We start from the raw sequence: 20,403 nt of genomic DNA, 5'->3' as shown, positions 1-20,403 counted from the left end.
ATATACAGAAAAAAAGACAATAGGCTAGCCTTTTATTGGCAATAATAAGGCACTATTATCTTTGTCTATTTGTTGTTGAGGCTGCTTTGCTCAGTTATCATTTTTTGATGTCAGATTTATCAGTGAAAAACAGCTTTATCGCATCCACATTAATGGCAATGGTCCATCATTCTTATAATTGTATCGTACACATGGCTCAAAGACACATGCTAGTATGTAAGAAATTCTGATATGATTATAAAATGGCTGTCATAAGTCACAGATGACATTGCAACTTAATAAGAAAATTACAAAGGCTTATAAAATGCCATTGATTATGTATGTCTGAAAAGGGTTTTATTATTTACAATAGCAAAGTTTGGAATCTGTAAGATTTAATGTTGTTGAAAGAAGTCTCTAATGCTAACTATCAAAAGCAGTAAAACGGTAACTTTGTACAATAATATTACCATTTCAATATATTTTTAAATATTATTCTTGTGGTGACAAAGCTTTTTATAATCAGTCTTCAGTGAAATGATCCTTCAGAAAGCATTCTAATATTCTGATTTGATGCTCAAGACACATTTATTCTTCATGTTAAATCAGTTGTGCTGCTTGATATCTTTGTTAAAACTGTGATCCATTGTTTTCTAGATTCTATGATGAATTGGAAATATTAAAACTGCACATAACCGAGCAATTAAAGGGGTTTGTCTTGGTAGTGTTAGCTCTCTAAATTAGATTTTTATATTTTGTGAAGAAAATAATTCTAGCCTGTGCACGGTGATATTTAAAAGAAGGATGAGTTACTCCCTACATTTTAATATTTTGTTTAAATTTACAGTTAATTATTTATCAGATGCTTTTATCAAAAATGACAAATAATGCAGATATTTTGAAAAAAGCACAATACACAATGTAGCCTTAAAGTTTTATTTTCATGAATACAAAAACACTTAATTTTATATATTGCTAAATATTTAGGCCAACAGCCCTTTGAACAGAAACCTTAACATACACACTGCAAGCCACTGCACTTCCCCATTCCAGTGTATGTCAAATGAAATATCAGAGTAGAATGTGCATTGATCACAACATATAGTGCATTTTGGCTTATAATGTATTCCTTTACTTCCAGTCAATACCATTAAATTATCTTAGTGGCACATTTTGACGCAGTGTCAATTGATATTTCAGTACAAGTCAAACTTCTATCGAAGTGTTAACATGACTACAATGGAACAATCACTCTTTGGTTTGTATTAATTCATGATCTGCCCATTCTTTCCATCCGCCTGGAAAATGCTGAACCCTACCGGAAGAGAGAAAATCATAAGCAACCAAGACCATAAAAACAGAACTTCAGTAGCCTATACTGTAGTGTATCCTATTGATATAAAAACAAATCTGGTATAAATGTGCATTTCCTGCTTCTTCAGTTAAGGCATTGTTAAAGGGATAGTTCACCCAAAAAGGAAAATTACCCCATCACCCTCAAGCCATCCTAGATGTACATGACTTTCTTCTTTCAGACGAATAAAATCAGAGTTAAATTTAAAAATAAGCATAATTACTCACTTGGTGTATCCTAAAGACACAGCAGCTTCCAGGGCAGTTTTGCTTCTTACACCAGCTAGGCACGTGAACACTATATTTTGGGATTGTGATGGCATATCTCCTCCATATTTCTCCTTGAATTCATCAGGTTTGAGCTGGAGAGCTCCATTCAATTGTCCCACTGCAGATGAAAGAGTACAGTACTGTAATTTATGTAATGCGATGACTTATCTCTCAAAATTATCCCAGTCGATTAAGTCTATTTGTAGCCTATGGATGAGGACATTGATCACAGACTTACGTGGAACATTAATTGATCCCTGTATGCTCCCGTATTCCCTGAGTTCCCACGGCTCACGGACGTCTATAACCACACCGGATCCGGACACCAGCAGTTTCTTCAGGTGCTCATATGACACATCTATTAAAGGCTCGATAGAGGAGCTGAAATTTCGTAATGAAGCACCATCATAACGAATGACGCGGAAATCTGAAATATAAAACACACACACACACACACACACACACACACTTGACCAACAGAGGCCGTTCTTTTGCTAGACGTAGTTGTCGCTGTGTAATCCTAGATAGCAGACCAACACTGAATCAATGTAATGCATCAACCACATTATAGGCTATACATATATTTTACCTCTAAATAATAAAAATGTCAAAAGGCTCGGATTTTTATTTTATCTTTTTAAAGTAGCTACAACAGCCCAAACTTTTTCAAAAATGTAGTAGAGGTAGATATCACATAATATGTTAAAGCGGTAAAGATGAATGCAAGATTGGTTATGATTTTACAGAACCATCGGTGTCATTCACGATGTAGGCTATTACATTTAGCTTTTAAATCCACACTCACGATGTAAGCGACGTAAATGTGTCCAACATGAACTCGTCAGTGGTCTTGTCACAGGAATGACACTTCTGCTCGCTACAACGCGGACAAAACTTCTCGACAGCCGTGAACAGATATTTAACGCCATGCTAGAATTCGTAGTAAGGAAAGCAGCGAGATGACGATGTTACTTTCTTCCTTGTTTTGTATTTAAATATTGACGAAAACCTGACGAAAACACGCAGAGAATAGGTAGCAGGATTGCAGCTACCCTCTACTCCTGTACGCATGCGCAGTTGCGCACAACTACTATTACGTATAACCAGTGACGTAGGCTACTCTTATTTTGAGACCCAACTCCACTTTTAAGTTAAAATATAACGATCTTTTTGACCTTTTCTTCTATTTATTTTTTGCATATCTGTTCAACAAAGTGTTATACTATATTTTGACATGCAAGTGATTATTATAACCTAAAATGGTTATGGTTATGTCATGTTAATGCATAATATACGTTTGCTCAGACCCATGCTGCTATGTGGTTCCAATATTAAACTAATTATAAACAAAACTGGTGGACATTCAGTAAATATTAATTTGATTAAATTAATATAAATATTAATTAAACAGGAAATATTGAGCAGATGGCTGTCTGGCAGCAGTGGAGCTCCTGGGCACCACCATCTCTCAGGACCTGAAGTAGGACATTCACTTGACTCCATTGTGAAAAAGGCCCAGCAGGGGTTGTACTTCCTTCACCAGCTGAGTTCAACCTGCCACAGGAGCTGATGGCACAGCTAAACTCAGCCATCTTTGAGTCTGTCCTGTGTTTATCTATTTGGTTCAGCCACCAAATCAGACATCAGGAGACTACAACGGACAGTCCAGACTGCTGAGAGGATTATTGCTGCCCCCCTGCCAACCCTCCAGGACCTGTGCTCTTCCAGAGTGAGGAAAAAGGCAGGTCAAATCATCACAGACTTCACTCACCCCGGCCAAAAAACTATAAAACTGTTGCTGTCCGGACATCTCCTCAGATCACTAGGCACTAGAACATCTAGGCACAGGAACAGTTTCTTCCCACAGGCTATTTCCCTCTTGAACAGTTAAATGCCTTCGATTAGGCTACCCCACTGTTCAGTGCAATATATTTGTGTAACGGACGTAGGCCAGTAAGAGCTGTGCATGTAAGCCTCACTCCCCTGGCCTGCGGTCTTTAGAGTGCTTGTAAGTGTGCCTGCCTTCCACGCAGGAGGCCCTGATTTGAATCACGCTTGGAGTGGGTCGAGACTGGTTACATTTGGTGCCGTGACTCAGATGGGAGTGAGGTTTAGGGGGGTGAGTGTAACGGACGTAGGTCAGTAAGAGCTGTGGGTGTGCCGGAGATCCCGATCCGAATCCCATTCGGAGTGGATCAAGTAGGACTGGTTACATTTGGTACCTTGACCCAGATGGGAGTAAGGTTTAGGGGGGTGAGTGTAACGGACGTAGGCCAGTAAGAGCAGTGTGTGTAAACCTCTCTCTCCTGGCCTCAAGAGGCACGCTAAATCTTTGTAACTAATTTAGTCCTATTGATTCATATTATTATTTATAATATTGTAAATATGTTCATAATCTGTAAATGTTTATTCTGACTAACCCTATCTGTGTCTTTATACATTTTTATTTTGTATTCTTAAATGTTTTTAGGCGTCGTGTTATATTTATATGTGTGGACTGGAAGCTTCAATACCATGGCAAATTTTGTTTGTGTGCAAGCACACTTGGCAATACATTCTGATAACTGGTTAAATTATGCAGAAAGTAAATAGTCTCTTTTTTATTTTTACTTATTTTTTTGACACATTTTCCCTCTTTATGTTTTTATTATACTCTGATTGTGTTATATCAAAACCAGAGTAGCCTATAACAAACAAAAAGAAGGGAAAATGTGTCACTTTTTACATTATATATAACAATAATATGTAATTCTCAAACTGCTCTTTTGTGTTTATATTTATATAAAACACTACCGTACTTTTAAAAATGCTGTTAAATGTTAAAAATGTCTGAGGCAAACAGCTCTACTTTAACTACAGTAGATACCCAAACGAGTTTGGCCATACAAGTATCCGTAGCGCGTCGTTGAGAGTGTGACCACGTGACATGTGATACTTGTGCTTTCTGTTCTTCTTCTCCAAATTCCACCAACTACGCTGACAAACTCTGTTAATCAAAATACAAACTGTCTCGGGATAGCTCAATTCCTGATTGTCGAAGTGTTTGATCCGAACAGCAAACTACCGACATAAATTCTTCCGTATTTATAAACTTGGAAGCATATGCAAGTTATCAGCCTCGCTCGCTCGCTCTTCCACCTGGCCACTTGACAACTGACGTTCACTTGTTTGCTAGCCTGGAGAGGAGGGAAAAATAAACAGGGTGAGTTGGGTTTATTACCATAAGCCAACGACCTTTTTACAGCTATAGCCACCCTAAACCTGTATTATAAACAGCTGACTTAATACTAGAGTAGCAAAGGCCTTTAACCAGCCGGTTCCTGCTGTCAGTACTTGTATCAGTTACCTGGGCAAGTCTCAGGTGTCGTGCTCTTGTTTGCTTTGCTACAGTGGTTGTGTTAATAACTAGTTCTCTCGTATGCCTTTATTATCCTCACTTACCGATTCGTCGGCTATAATTAATGGTTACATACTGCTGACAGGATACTTCCTCATCTAAACTCTACAATTGCTGTCATCTTTGATACAGTCTGTGTGTTAGATAGAACGTGTAGTCGGCTACTGTAGTGTTTGCCCACTGTGATATTTGAGAACGAGAGGAAAATACGCTGGAGCGTCAATAGATAATTCCAGAGCTTTCCAGGACTTTGTTTTTCAGTAAAACAAACGTTGCTGTGGGGAAAAAACAGAATACAAATATTTCATTTTACATGTTGTTACATGTTTTTAGCCTTTTAGTTACTTTGGATTATTTTATTATAATTATTGAAAAAAATAGCCTTTATTTGCATTCAATTTTTAATATATATATTTTAATTATTATTATTTTTGAGTTACTATGGATTATTTTAATTGTTATATAATTTAATATAATTATTTAAAATCTTTAAAATAATTTTAGTCTTTTAGTTATAATGGAGTATTATGGATTTAATATAATTATTTTAAATATATTTTTAAATTAAAGTAATTTTGTGCCCACCTTGGAAGTGTGCTGATAATGTTAGGCTTCAGAAACCAAATTTTAACTGTACTGCGCTCTCATACTTTGTGATTTCTTTTTCCCTAGATACAAATGCGGTTGAAAGACCCCTTCTCTTTAAAAACCTCAGACATGACCAAGCGGTCTAACAAGCCAAAAAAGCCTCGAGATGAAGACTCGTCTGACGAGGTTGGCGGTAAGGAATGGTTATGATGTAATTCTTCATGTTTATTATCTTTGATACATTTGATGCCCATTTCAAAATCACAGAGATACAAAGCATTTATCACACATTAAGGATCATTCATTCATGGAGTTCCTTTGTGATTCAGATTGCGGATTTAACAATAATTGGATAGAGTTGTAAACTCCTCAGTAAAGATGTATATTCTTGTGTCATCTAGGGTTGACGTGCCAGCATGTGAGCAGGGCTGTGGACCTCAGCTCAGTAAAGAAGGCAGTGACAGGCAGCCTGTGGTCGGTGTGCTTCGATTGCCTTAAGGAGAGGAACGTGCTTGAAGGGGAATCAACAGTAGCACATGACATCCTTGTGTGCCTCAAGTGTGGGTTCCAGGTGAGATCTTCTCACTCTACAGTAGGGCTGGGTGATATGACGATATAATCTCGCAATTATAGCGATGCAGGGCTTAAAGTTTTCCGGCACCGTGCCGGATCTCCGGCATGCAGCGTTTGGCTGCGGGAAAAAAAGGAGTTCTCCTACCAATGGTTTGAGAGAAACACAGCTTTCACTCTTAACCAACCTAACATAACCAATCAGAGGTAGAATGGGCGGATTTTGGAAAAGATCCAGCCAGATTGGGTGGGTTTTGAATTTGATTGTGCGGGTAAAATTCGCTTGGGCGAGTGGACAAAATTTGGGGTTTTCAAAAATCTAAATTTTATAGTCTAATTTAGTTTGGTTATTGGTTAATAAAACCCCATAAAATGTGTGCATGAACTCCATAAAATCTGTCATCATGACACACACTGGCCCACGCAGAGTCAGCTGGCATTGGTGTTGACGTTGCAGACGAGCACACACTTCCAGCCAATCAGTGATCAGCAGGCAGACGTGCTCATTCATGACTGACAGGATATTAGCGCGATATCTCGTATCTGTATATTCAAATGATTGCTATGCTAAAGTGGCATAAATATACAGTAAGTTGTATCTACAGTGGGAGAGTGATCCAACGTGAATTACACCTGTGGTGGAAGATGACTCGAAGGCTCTTTATAAGTATAACCAACTCTGAGAGCACAGTTGAATGTCTTGAGAAATAGGCAGAGACGGAAAGCCTTTTGGTAGCTGGTGTAAGAAATGAAAAGAACCAGCTCCTTGTTTCTGCGTGTTAAAAAAAAAGTGCTACCACGTCACGAATTAGACCCCGGTCATAGAACAGCAGTCTGTGCTCTCCAACACACAACAAGATTACTGGGAGCAACACAGCTGAGGTATCACTTTAATGTTTTTGTTGTTAATTAAACTGAACTGTAGTTTTCTGTAGTAAACTGTCTTTTTATATTAATTTCCTAGTATATAATTAAACATTATTTCTTTTGAACAAAACCATTTCAAAAATGTCAGGTTTTAGATTGTAGGTCATCTTGTACCCTGTCAAGGACAAAGCTAACCAGCAAAACTTGATATCAAAAGCATCCTAAATGTTACATGTGTTTGCACCATATTGTAGTAATTAACCTGTCTTGGTATTGCTGTTTCAAATAACCCACTGTAGTGGACAGCACATTCCAGGGCCCAGTTTATGGCCGGGCCACTCTCTGTCCATAACAGTGGACAAAGGTTTGCTACATTTTGATTGGATCTTGGTAGACTGAGACAAACAAACTGTCCAACGCCATCAGATAAGATGCTATGACAACATCCAGACACCTCTTAGAGGCCAAAAAGACCAGCTCTTGTACCAAGCCCAGGAAGGACAAGACATCTCATTGGCCCAAATGCAGTACCTGCCCTTCACCCACATCTCTAGTGTCCTGGTCTATGACTGCCATAAAAATTCCACAGGACCTTAGCAGTACTGGGTGAAACAAAGACCACAATGATTCATCTAAATCCGTTCATAACTATGTTTGGAAACCTTAAGACTGATGTAAACTACACACATCCATTTCATACTTATTCAGAGAAATAAGTATTCTCAGTGACAGCTATTTGTAATGCAACATCTTACACAGAATCAGCTGTTAATGAACAAATGAATGAACAGTTCAATCTTTTCCCATCATATTTGGTTTCTATTTGTTTAGAATATTTCCAAGGGTATTCTGATGGTGGTTTGGAAAGTGAGAAATGCATTGGTAAACTTTAAAGACACTTTAAAGACTTCTAACTGTGTACAGTATGCAAATGAGTTCCACAGGAGAAAGGAGGGTGAGTCTCACTGTGGACCCCCTCTGATGCCAGCAGCCAATTGCAACACTGGAATGGAGAAGCGCCAAATTGCAATCTCCTCCTATTCGGAAAAGGATAAAGGTACCCTTTCAACAGACACACCTTGTTCTGAATTTCTCCTTGAGAGAGATTGTGACAGAGCAACAAGTTCTGAGTCTCACCAGCAAGGATGAGACTGTAACAGTTCACCAAGTTCTAAGCCTCTGGTTCATCCAGAGAGACAACAAAAGATCCAAGGATCTGAATATACAGCTTGTGAGGCAGCAACAGATACGACCACGTTCTGAGCCTCCAGCCTTTGAGGAAAGAGACATTAACAACCACTACGTTCAGAGTTTTAGTCCAGCGAGACTACAGCACGTCCCGAGTCTCCATGCCAGAGAGAGCAAAGCGGATTGACCAAGTCCTGAGTGTCTGACCCACAGAGTCAGAAGACACACAGAGACATTTGCAACGAGGTTAAGCTCAGGAGAGCAAACCTTCACTTCGAGGTTCTTTCATCTGCGTGTTCCAGATTTTAGGACCCTTTGGTGCTCCAGGAGATCAGCATCCCACAGATCTTCATGTTCAAGACTGTTGAAACGGATTCCAGCTCCTTTCCCACTGCATTTGTCACCAGCACAACCAGTGGAAGAAGTCACCTCCATCGGACTGCTTACTCAACCACGCGGAACGTAAATATCACTTAACCAAACCTTTTTCCAGAAACCTTGGCATTGTTGTATATTATCAGTATATGATTTTCTAATTTACATTAGAGTTAATTTAACTGATGCTAGTTAATAACAAATAATCTTTCGTTTATTTGTTTGATGCATAATAAGGTTCTTCACCTTAGTTTCAGAGAAACAACAGTTTATCTTTCCATAAGATAACGCAACTCTTCCATAGCCACACTCAACTTAATCACATGTATTTTATGTCTCTTATGCACTTTATTCCTTTATCATTAATTGTATTCATTTAGTAGTTGTGTTAGTTATTCTTGTTTATCTTTTGTTAATAAAATCAATTTTATTACAATTATGTCTTACTTGTGCTGATAATACAGAAAAGGCTCTACAAGTTAGAAATCTCACCAATCTTTCAGATAAATCAGCTGACTAACTCTCCCCACTTTACATTCAATCTAAAATGATTGAACCGCCTCCTGTTTGGAGTGTTCTCATAGAGCCAAGGTAAAAGACCTTGACTAGTGTCCCAAACTAAGATAGGGGGAAGGTGGTCATCTAATGTACTCATAACCACACCTTAAGTGACGTGTGATCCAAAAATCAACGTCCGCGGTGACGTGAGTACCAATCACTACCTTACTTTACGTCCTTAGATGGACGAAGGTAAAATCAATACATAATTGGCGTCCCTTGTTTGGGCCCAAAAGTGAAATTATTACACCACCATAATATGTAGTCTGAACCTGTCAATGCAAATTGCAGATACCTTACTAGTTAGTTTCAAGGTAAATCATTTTCAAATACTGTTGTTTTTTCTTTTGTTTGCCAAATAACCATATTTGTCCACCCCCTGGAAAAAAAGTTAATGTGCAGGATCTATAGACTAGTAGTTAGGGGTGCACTGAAATTTTAGGCCGCTGAAAATTTTCGCCCGAAAATGGCATTATCGGTTTCGGGGCGAAATAAAAAAAACTGCCGAAAACGTAAAGCGAAAATAAATGACACCCGCCCCTCCCATCCGTCCGCAAGCACTTAGGTTTCACTCGGTCGAGCTGTTATCACGCGACGCGTCTGCCTATCAAATATTACATGTCAGCGGTATGAGAACAAATGGAGACATATCCAGCTGAACTACCCATTGCCAGAAGCGACAATCCCCTTGACTATTGCCGCGAACGACGGCCGCTTTCCATTGCTTGCGCGGATTGCACGCAGGTATTTATCTGCCCCAAGCCTTGTTGCCAAGTCCGCGGTTGTCCTGCGGGATGTTTTTCCATGTCCGCGGGTTGAAGCGACCCCAAATTATGTCATTTTTAGACCCAGGAATGCGAATTTTAGCAGGCAACCCTGCCAAAAAAACTAATATTTAACCCCCCAAATGCCATTTTTTTCCCGGAGAACAGTGACAGACAGTGAGACTATTCAGTGCAGCATCTCATGTTCTTAATGAGAACCATTCTGTGATTTTGTGTGCAGTTATTCAGATAATAGTGGATCTTTTTTTGCACAACTGTTAAAAACCAAGTGCATCCTAAATTTTCGGTTTCGGCCCAGAATTTTCAATTCGGTGCATCACTACTAGTAGTTAATAATAAAAAAATAATTGTCTGTGTATGAGACTGTGCTTTGGAGATGTGTTCATTGTCAAACATAATTTCTGACCCTGGACCACAAAGCTCATTTGATGTATGGTTTGTTAGGATAGGACAATGTTTGGCCGAGATACAACTATTTGAAAATCAAAAAAAAAAAAATCTAAATATTGAGAAAATCACCTTTAAAGTTAGGTAGGAAATTTACAAATATCTTCATGGAACATTATCTTTACCTAATATCCTAATGATTTTTGGCATAAAAGAAGAATTATCATTTTGACCCATGCAATGTATTGTTGGCTATTGCCACAAATATACCCATGCGACTTACGCCTGGTTTTGTGGTCCAGGGTCACATTTATCCTTACTTTCGTTTTTTTTTTCTTGATTTTATATCTTTTATTCCTAAGTTAACGTTGCTATTCATTTTCATGCAATTTATTTTGTTCTGCAGACAAAAATAATTTAACTGTAAATTCTGCAATTAACTGTAATCCTATAAATTTGGGATAGCAGGGATATGTAACTGCACCTGTTTCTGAATATTAATTAATATAGTGTACATAATAAATAAAAAAAATCACAAGGTGCACCTATAGCTTATTGGGAAGGTTATACTTTGTTTTAGATTAAAAATAAAATACATAACCAGACTCTAGAGTTAACCATAACTCTAACCAGAAAGAAAAAAATAACCTTATATAACCTTACCAATTTTTTTTCTCATACGGAACGAACCAATTCGTTTTTAATCCCTGATTATAGTAAAAAAAAAAATACATTATAGCTTGAATACAAGTTTAAAAACAATGCTACCTATTATAATTAAGGAAATTAAACTTATCATCATCAAATGTGTCTTCACAGGCAATAATGCCAAAAAGAAAGAGAAACACCAGACCTCATGAATAAAATAGGCAAGACACATTGCTATGTGACATCAACATGTATGTATCATTCTTACAATCACCACCAGAATGTCCATCTTCGCCATGAATTTAAAATTGGATTCAGTTCTCCTCACGAAACAAAATTTCAAACACAAATTTGATAAGAACAGTGTGTAACTTATTAGCAACACTAACATAAAAGCAAAGCTAACCAAAGTAAAACCTTTAATGTTTCAATAATGAAATTAAACTAACTGAATCACATGCTATTAATCAGATAAAGTGCAGCCAAACTCAACATGATGTGTGTTTACGGTGTATGTCGGCAGTGTTGTCTCCGGCGGGTGCAGTACTCGGGTAGACGATATAATCAGATATCGCAATATTTTGTAAGCCAATTATCGATTTAAAAAAAAATTTTGTATCGCCCAGCCCTACTCTGCAGTACTAGTATATTGTGTTAAATTGTATGCTGTTCTGTTAGTGCAGCACAGTGACCGGTTGTTTGTGGCATATTCATATTTCACAAAAATTAGAAACTTTACTTTCAAAACTTTCAAAACAAAATGTCCATACATAGCAGGGTAATCGACAAGTTATTTTAAACATTTATGCATTTTTAAGGCATTTTTGTGTACAAAAAAAAAATGTTGCTGATGTGTGAACGTTGCCTAAAAGTTTAGGGGCAGTAAGATTTTCATATAGTCTCCTAAGTCTCCTTACTGCGCAAATACTGGAAAAAAACGGACATATTATTATAATTTTTTTAAAAATCCTGTGATTTGAATTGTTTTTGAATTGACATCCAGTTTTCAGTTACATGATCCTTCAGAAGTCATTCTAAAATTCTGATTTGGTGCTTAAGATTACTTTTTAAAAAATTTTTTTTTATCAACGTTGAATACATTTTTGACCCCAAACTTTTGAATGTTAGTGTTGTGAAAAGAGATGATACATTTTTTAAAAAGCTGATCTAATGCGCAGTAGTGTTGGTGGGTACTGCAAGTGTCAAAACCATTGGAAATGAACTTTTATTAGGCCTATGCTTAAAAGGACATATTATTATTCCTGGTTGTGCAGCGCTTCTTAAAATTAGATTGAATGATCCTACTGTTTCCTTTGCCTTTTACTCACAGTATTTGTATGGATCATTTACGCTGTTCAGCAGATTTGGAAGTATGGCAGAGACTTTGTTTGACCTTGATTTGACAGTGGGAAAAAGTTTATTGACCAAAACTTGACCAGATCTCTATCTCTATCTCTATCTCTATCTCTATCTCTATCTCATATATATATATATGGCAACCATGCTATTGTTGCTCTCTCTTCCAGGGCTGTAACCAGGCAGAAACACAGCATTCCACAAAACACCAGCAAGCTCATCGCTCTGACTCTCACTGTATCACCATCAGTCTCAGTACATGGAAGGCCTGGTAGGAAACATCAATTGCTTATGCTGTATTGCATGATTATTTTATCATTTATCCATATACACAAAAGTTTAGGGTAAATTCTTTTTAAAAAGAAATTAAACATTTTCATTATTACTGTTTTTTTTTATTAGATATTTTGAACTTCTATTCATCAAAGAAAAAAGTTGAATGATTTCTGAAGAGTCATGTGATACTGAAGACTGGAGTAAAGACTGTTGAAAATAAATGTTTCACATCACTGGACTAATTGACATTAAAACATTTATTAAAATACAAAACACAATATTACTGTTTTTACTGTATGTTTAGTCAAATACATGCAGATTTTAAAGACAGGTTTTCTCTTTTGTAAAATGCATTTGACATTAATTGATGTTTTGCTCTCCTTTAACAGGTGCTTTGAATGTAAAGAAGAGCTCTCCACTCACTGCAATAAGAAGGCCCTGGCTCAGACTCTGGACTTCCTGCAGAAGCACTCCGCAAAGGCGGCCTCAGGTAGTTATTCCACAGGAAAACAAGAAGTGTGACTTCTCTTTTTCCACTTTTTCATCTGCTAGTAGTGACAGTCATTATGCTGTTGTGAAGATTTTTCTTTGATTAGAAGCTGACTCTTATTTACAGATTAACCTGAAAATTGCCATGTTTTTAAGCGCTTTTGGGAGCTCAAATAAGAGCTGGGTTTTCTTTCAAATGGCTCTTTTAGAAGCTCCTCATTGTTTCTCTGTATACAGCAATGCCATGTTAGTAACTGTAGTCACTGACCTTTGTCCTGGGATCACTCGTTTTTAGTTTTCCAGATACAATGAGGAGACGCGCACAATGTTAAGCACAGAAAGCACTGTGATATTTCATAGACCAAAAATCTGCTGTTTTTTTCTCGAGTGTCCACTCCTATTCACTTAACATGTATAGCATTTTTCACAATATATGAGGCTTTTCACACTTAGGAAGCGGTAACCTTGGGTCATTCTAAACCCCAGTTAAATAGAATCCTGGGTTATTCAGGGCTCCAGAGTGCGACTAAATGGTCGCATTTTGCGACTAAAATTTGAGAGTGTGCGACTGAATTTTACATCCAGTCGCACATGTGCGACCAGTAAATTTGCCTGCTGTCGGTACTGGAGAAATTAAGAAAATACACTTACTAATTATAATTGATAGACATTATGTCTGGCAAATTCTATCTTTGCCAGCCGTTTCTATATGAGAGAATATTAAACCATTTGTCCGTGATGCATTTTTGCAATTCGCAAATCAGAAGAGCGAGAGAGAGCGAGCTCACGTGGAGCTGCAGCGAACACACACACAGTCAGCTTGAGTGACGATGGCCAAGAACTAAACAAAAGTTTAGTCTGCTTAAACTTTAGGGATGTGCTGTGATATTAATCTAATTTTATTTTCGATTTTGGCTTACAAGAATTATAAAAAGATGGTATGAGATAAAACTATTCCTATAGCCGTGTTCAGTCGAGCGCGACATCCTTCCCTTCACAGCCTCGCGCTGTCATTTCTCCCTAAACCTAAACTAAACGTCAGATTCAGTGATTGTTGTAAACTGCAGTCTCTACTGTTGTTAAACTGCGGGATGTGTTTGATAATAAAGAGTTATTAAATGCACAATAATCCGCGCAAGAGACGCTGTTTCCAAATTCAAGGCGGCGTGTGTGTGTGCTGCGAAATGGACTCACTTGCACTTTATATTTTAGGCTTCGTGTGTGCGTCTAAACCATCAAATAAACAACAAATAGCCGGTGTCAAAATGACCGAATTGGAGAGTAACAGTTTATATCTTAAATGTTCGTAAATAGTTTGGAGAAATAGGAGAATATGATATTATTAGTTCTACATTCGATCGGTCTTAAAGGGGCAGCGTCTAATAAACCTGCTGACGATTGAGCCATTAATTCGAATCGAACAAAAGGCAAATAGAAAATATTCACATCTCTTGAATTAATAACTTTAGCTTTTATAAGCATTAATCTATCAATTTATACAGTGAAAACTATGCAGTGTTATTTTACATTTCATTACTTTATTAGATTTCTTTGTAGGTTTGTTCTTTACTGTAATATTAATGTTAGCAGACCTTCCGAATGCCTGCAACTGGTCCGTTTACAATAGATGTTTTATTTTTTTGTTCAAACTTTGCGGTTTCTTTTGCTATAGATTTTTTACTTTTCAGATTATAAAGCCATGTTAATTATGTTCTTAATTATGTTTTTTTTTTTTTATAAAAAAAAAATATAAAGTATAATAAAAAGAACCGGTAAGAATACTGTTCAAGTACCGGATCGATAAGCAGTATGGGTAAGAGTAGTAATACCATTAAAACCTTTACGATACCCATCCCTATTAGTAATACAGTGGAAATTAGTAGATTTGGTTAGCATGTTGATTTACGGTGTGCACCCCTAAAATTTCTGGTTGTGCCCCTAAAATTTTCAGTTGGGGGCCACTGTGCTCCTAGTGAAAAACGTTAGTCTGGAGCCCTGGTTATTTCATCTCACGTTTCACACAACTCATTCTTTATTTATTAATCCTAGGTATTTATAATCACAAGGAACATTCCTAAATCCTAAGTTAACATTCTTATTTGAATATTTGTGGTGTCAGCAACCATGAATGTATACATACAGATCACAACCAATTTAAATAATGACTAGTCTCACTTATACATTTTTTTTTTTTTTATATACAGTACATGGCTTTTCGTTTACTGTTCGAAGCTCAAAATATGAGGCATATAATTGTGATAGGTTCAATTTCTAATAAATTCTTACTGTACAATTATTAGCACAGCAATGTGGGTTAACCTTGCAAAAGTGGGGTTTCCAGAGCAGGATTTCACAATTACTTTGGACAGTTAAAGTCTAGAATATTTATGATAATATTGATTAATTCACTTGCTATTCAGTTAAATGTAATAATTATTGTAAGAAAAGAGTGCTTTTTTTCAGTAGGGTACTGTACAGAAAAGGCTGTAAAGACAAACTACATTGACACCCTCACTTGATTTGTCTCTTATAGGTGATATATTAAACTTTGTGGTACTGGAATCACATGCTGTTAATTCAGTCTTTAGCTCCTGCATGTCACTTTGGATGATTGCTTTCTGTCATACAGCAGCTCCCTGGCTCCACCTAGAGCTCCAGCAGCAGCGCTGCTTTGGACACATGTTGAAGTTACTCTGTTAAACTTTTGGAGCGAGTCATGGACTCACCATCATCACCATTATGCCCTTGAGCAGGGGGCTTAAATGGATAGTTCACCCAAAAATGAAAATTACCCCATTACCTCACCCTCAAATCATCCTAGGTGTATATGACTTTCTTCTTTCAGACGAATACAATCAGAGTTATATTAAAAATTGTCCTGGCTCTTCCAAACTTTATTATGGCAGTGAATAGAGGATGACATTTTGAAGCCCAAAAAAGTACATCCATCTATCATAAAAGATATCCACACGGCTGCGGGGGGTTGGTAAAGCCCTTATGAAGCGAAGTGATGCGTTTGTGTAAGAAAAATATCCATATTTAAAACTTTAAAAACTAAAATAACTAGCTTCCGGCAGATAGCCTACGCAAATTGACTTGCACCAAAAAGGCGTGATGTATGAGTAGCGTAAGCTTTGACGCCTTTCACGGTTCAAACAAATAGGGCTCGGCAACAAACTCAAGCTCCTCTTGTCTTATATCGAAATCCTCCGTAATTTCTCTTTAAAAATTCTGACCAGTGTTTTTCTTTCTTTCTCTATTCTCTGCGCTTTCACGTTCAACATATGCCATGCATCAGGTAAAGAATTGCCGTAAATTGATACATGCAGCCGTCTGTCGGAAGCTAGTTATTTTAGTTTATAAAGTTTAGTTTTTACTTTGTAAAGTTTTTATTAGTTTATAAAGTTTGTTTCTTACACAAACACATTGATTCACTTCAGAATGCCTTTATTAACCCTCAGAGCTGTGTGGATGTATGATGGATGGATGCACTTTTGTCCTTGAAAATATCATCCTCTATTCACTCCCATTATAATGCTTGGAAGAGCCAGGACAATTTTTAATATAACTCCGATTGTATTCGTCTGAAAGAAGAATGTCATATACACCTAGGATGGCTTGAGGGTGAGTAAATCATGGGGTAATTTTTGGGTGAACTGTCCCTTTAATCCCAGGTTGCCTGAGTGGGACTGTGCTTGTAAGAGTATACACAACTTCTGGGACTGCTATGCATAGTGTAGTATTTTAAAACTCAATGCTTCTTTATAACCACACAGCACAGTAGAAATCCTCCTCTGATTATTTAGGATTTCGCCTTTAGTTCTCCACCTGCTATTCTTGACGTATCTTGGAAAAGTTGTTTCAAAGTTTTCTTCCTATTGGCATTTTTTATTTTTTTTTATGCATTTTTAAATGCATTCTGTCACAGTTGTCTGTCTTTTTTTTTAACCATGTGCCATGAAAGCTTGTTTTCCCTGGTAGACGACACCTCCGACTGACAGCAAATGCCGAGGCACAGTGTCTGTTAAAATTCTCATTTCTTCTTTCAGTGATCAGCAAAACCTAGTGTATAAAATTTCACATAGCATTGAAATATGCTACCACCTTGTCCTTGCATGATGCTTAAGTTAACAGTCATCGAATCTGTTTCTGTCCCTGTCCCTGTCCATGCCCTCATGATCTGGTGTATCAAAGTTAAGTTCATCTAAGCCCAGCCTAACTGGTCTCCCGCCACTCCAGGGGCAGCCAAGCTCTTGCTGGAGAAGCTGTGCTCCAATTCCGTTACTGCCGCATGACTGCGCTCATTAATGGCATTAGGCGCTTGAGTGGTGCTCCCCGGTCGGATTCCCTGAAGAACGACTGCAGCTGTGTAGAGATGGGATCCTGAGCTCTGCTCCTCCCCCTGCCCGGCCACATATCCCATGATTCCTCTTTGCTCACCCCGTGCTTCTGGGAGAGGGTCTCGTTTTCTTCAGGAGGGGAGCTTATTTTGTATACATAGCATCCTCAGCTGTTGAAAGGCGGCGGAAGTTTTGAGAGGGATGTACTCGCTTATCTTGCACTATGGCCTTGACTAAAACGTTGTGTTGTAAACGTCAGATGATAATTTTTTTATCATCTGTTTCCAATCAAGCCTGATTAACTCTCAGAGCCAAAAATCTAAAGACAGAAAAGGGAAAACAGTCGCCCACTTGGTGTTTTTTTTTAATCTGGTGAGGACCAGAAGGTAGCTGGTGGTGGTCTGTGGTGTTGGGCCAGAGTTGGGCCACCTCCTGCTCACATCCTTCTTACCTAGCCCTTTAAATTACCTGTTGTCATTCTCCCATGCTCATTGTTCCAGGCGTGCTGGGCTGACTAAATGAAGAAATGGATGGCCATTGTGGCTGTGAAATGGACTGGCGCTGGTATAGAAGAGCTGGTGAAATTGCATTTCAGCAATATTTGAAGGCCAGGGTTTTTTAGACAGCTTGTTGTTATGTTCGCTTTTTCTCATAGGCTCATGGCACAAAAGAGCCCCAGCAAGAATTTTCCAGAATCCATAATAGTTTTCCACAACAACAGAAGGGAGAAGAAAGAAAATCTATTAACTGCGCTCTCTCACCAAAAAGGCCTTCAGCTCAAGTACCAGAGTCTTGGTAGAAAGAGACTTGACCTCAGAGAGCCAGGCTTACGCTTGAAACACAGCTGGGAAGGCTTTGTTTGAGGAAATTAAAATGTTTTTGCTTCAATAGGCATCACAAGCTGGCACATGCAGCAGTTGAATCTTTATTTTCTCATATTGATTTTCAATCTCATTTCATATTTCATAAGGCGAGGGTTCAAACTTATTTTGCTTTACATTTCAAATTATTTTTAAACACAGTTGTAAACAATTGCATGATAATCCTGAGTGAGTTGTTGGGCTGCGCAAAATATCGAAAATATTAAAATATTGCAAATGTTCATATCGCAACGGCACGCAATATATGAATGATTTTAATAGGCTACTTCAACAGTGTGACAGTGTACGTTTTAAGTCGACGCATATAGCAGAGAATAGACTGGTCACACAACTGTTACTTATGTGACTTGCTTGACATTAAAAAAACAACTCCTTGCAGTCTCGCGCTGTCTGCTGTCTGACACACACACCGAAACGTGCGCACAAGGTCCGAAACGTCCGCCTCTCTGAAAGCGTGTGATCCCTTCAGCTTTGTTTCGTGCCATGACACACACTCTAACTGTCAAATACACACACAATTATGTCAAAATGGCTGTCTTGATGAGTATTCATGTAAACACAGTTGGTTATGCTTTAAGTGAGCGATATCAGTTGGGGAAAGAAACCGAATGCGTGTCAATAGGATCCGTGCATTAGGTCTTAAAGTGACAGCCTGCTAATATAGTAAACCTGCTAATACAGTAAACCTGCTGCTGTCTGTCAAACAACAAAAGAAAAAGAGATAATCACTCAGTGCTCTTGGCTGAATAACCTTTGCAGCTTTATTATGTATCAGTGTATATTTAATTCATGTGAAGACTATAGTTTTTAGTTCTTATTTTTAATAACAAAGATATATTAAAATAACAAAAATAATCGTCCACCCTTAGTTCAGGTGTGTTTGTTTGCCTGGATGTTCTTGATGTTAAGTTTTAGGTTGATACAACTATATACCAAGTCAAGCAAAGAGTTTTTGGTCTTTAAATATTGGCATTACATTTTTTGTTTGTTTACATTGATGTTAAAATTATATTTTGTCAGATTTGTGACATTAATTTCTGCTAAAACACTGCTGCTCACTTTCAGAAGTTGTAGTGATGCTTTCTTTTCCCAGAAAGAATGTGAAACGCATAAATGGTATCATTCTCATTTCTTAAATACATTTTTTAATATAATTTAAATAGATTTTACATGCTTAAAGCAATACTGTATCTCATATCAATTCGCATTATTTAACAAGGTATTTTTCTTCAATATCGCACAGCCCTAGGATTATATTAAAATTAGCATAGAAAACTTGTACTCTTTTGTAGTCCATTATTATCCCTGAGTGTATCAAGGTAAAACCATTTCAGCACTTGGAAAGTAGCATTTTGAAGTAGGAATGCACAATACCAGGTTATTGGCTGATATTAAAAGTCATATTTGATATTTAATTTTGCATGCTTGTTTCCTGTATTTTTACATGCAGATTACTTTTGCAGTGACTTAATCACATACATAAAAAATAAATCTAATGTAATAGTCAAATGTTAGCCTTAACAAATCTCAAACTGAATGTCCTTTTTTATATACTGTACAATATAATGTTGTGATGCCTAAATTCACTTGTTGCATTTAACTATTTTCAAATGTAAAAATGACTGTTTTTAATTAATTTTGACAAAATTATGTAGTCTTATTTTTTGTCAATTATAATAAAGAATGATCAACTTATTGGTTTGTCTGGCTTCACCAGACCAAGCTCAATTTAAGATTGAACATTGGTCTGGGGAGTCTGCTCTGTATTTCTACTGCACAAGAGGCGTGATAAACAAGCATAAATTAAATGACTCCGTACGCAATTCGATAGTCCTTCAACCAATCAGACCACTAGAGGCGTGATCAACGGGCATCGACCCATCACTTCTCTATCCGTCATCTTGTTAAACCCGCCAATAGCGCGCCAGGTGGATAAGCCAGTCCGTGATTGGTTCCCGCAAAAGTGTAACAGAAGCAGTAGAAATTAATGTACAGGTTTCCAGACTGAGTTGCAGGGCGAAATCAAATCCCCGGCAGATCAGGCTGGGTTTACCCAGTCTACTTGTTGGTATCACTATCAGCCAAAATTTTAATAA

General features: G+C 37.6%; 2 protein-coding genes across 2 annotated transcripts in view; one reads left to right on the top strand and one right to left on the bottom strand.

The window, feature by feature from the left end:
* Positions 1-902: 902 nt before the first annotated feature.
* tstd3 (thiosulfate sulfurtransferase like domain containing 3) lies at positions 903-2,687 on the bottom strand. The gene is made up of 4 exons (XM_079836685.1): positions 2,408-2,687; positions 1,841-2,029; positions 1,561-1,720; positions 903-1,294 (listed from the first exon to the last, which is right to left on the bottom strand). The coding sequence occupies exons 1-4, from the start codon at positions 2,529-2,531 to the stop codon at positions 1,228-1,230; spliced, it is 540 nt and encodes a 179-aa protein (XP_079692811.1). The 5' UTR covers positions 2,532-2,687; the 3' UTR covers positions 903-1,227.
* A 1,811-nt stretch (positions 2,688-4,498) lies between these two features.
* Positions 4,499-20,403, top strand: part of usp45 (ubiquitin specific peptidase 45) — a 55,523-nt gene continuing 39,618 nt past the window's right edge. Inside the window, exons 1-5 of the mRNA XM_079836714.1 lie at positions 4,499-4,804; positions 5,672-5,780; positions 5,989-6,158; positions 12,492-12,592; positions 12,987-13,087. Of these exons, the coding sequence (XP_079692840.1) occupies positions 5,678-5,780; positions 5,989-6,158; positions 12,492-12,592; positions 12,987-13,087 (475 nt within the window). The 5' untranslated portion in view covers positions 4,499-4,804; positions 5,672-5,677. The remainder of the gene's footprint in view (positions 4,805-5,671; positions 5,781-5,988; positions 6,159-12,491; positions 12,593-12,986; positions 13,088-20,403) is intronic.

This window comes from Gobio gobio (genome assembly GCF_949357685.1).
Source record: "Gobio gobio genome assembly, chromosome: 15".
NCBI classification, from domain to species: domain Eukaryota; kingdom Metazoa; phylum Chordata; class Actinopteri; order Cypriniformes; family Gobionidae; genus Gobio; species Gobio gobio.
Note: the sequence above shows the minus strand (reverse complement) of the source record. Positions and strands in the feature narration are given on the sequence as shown.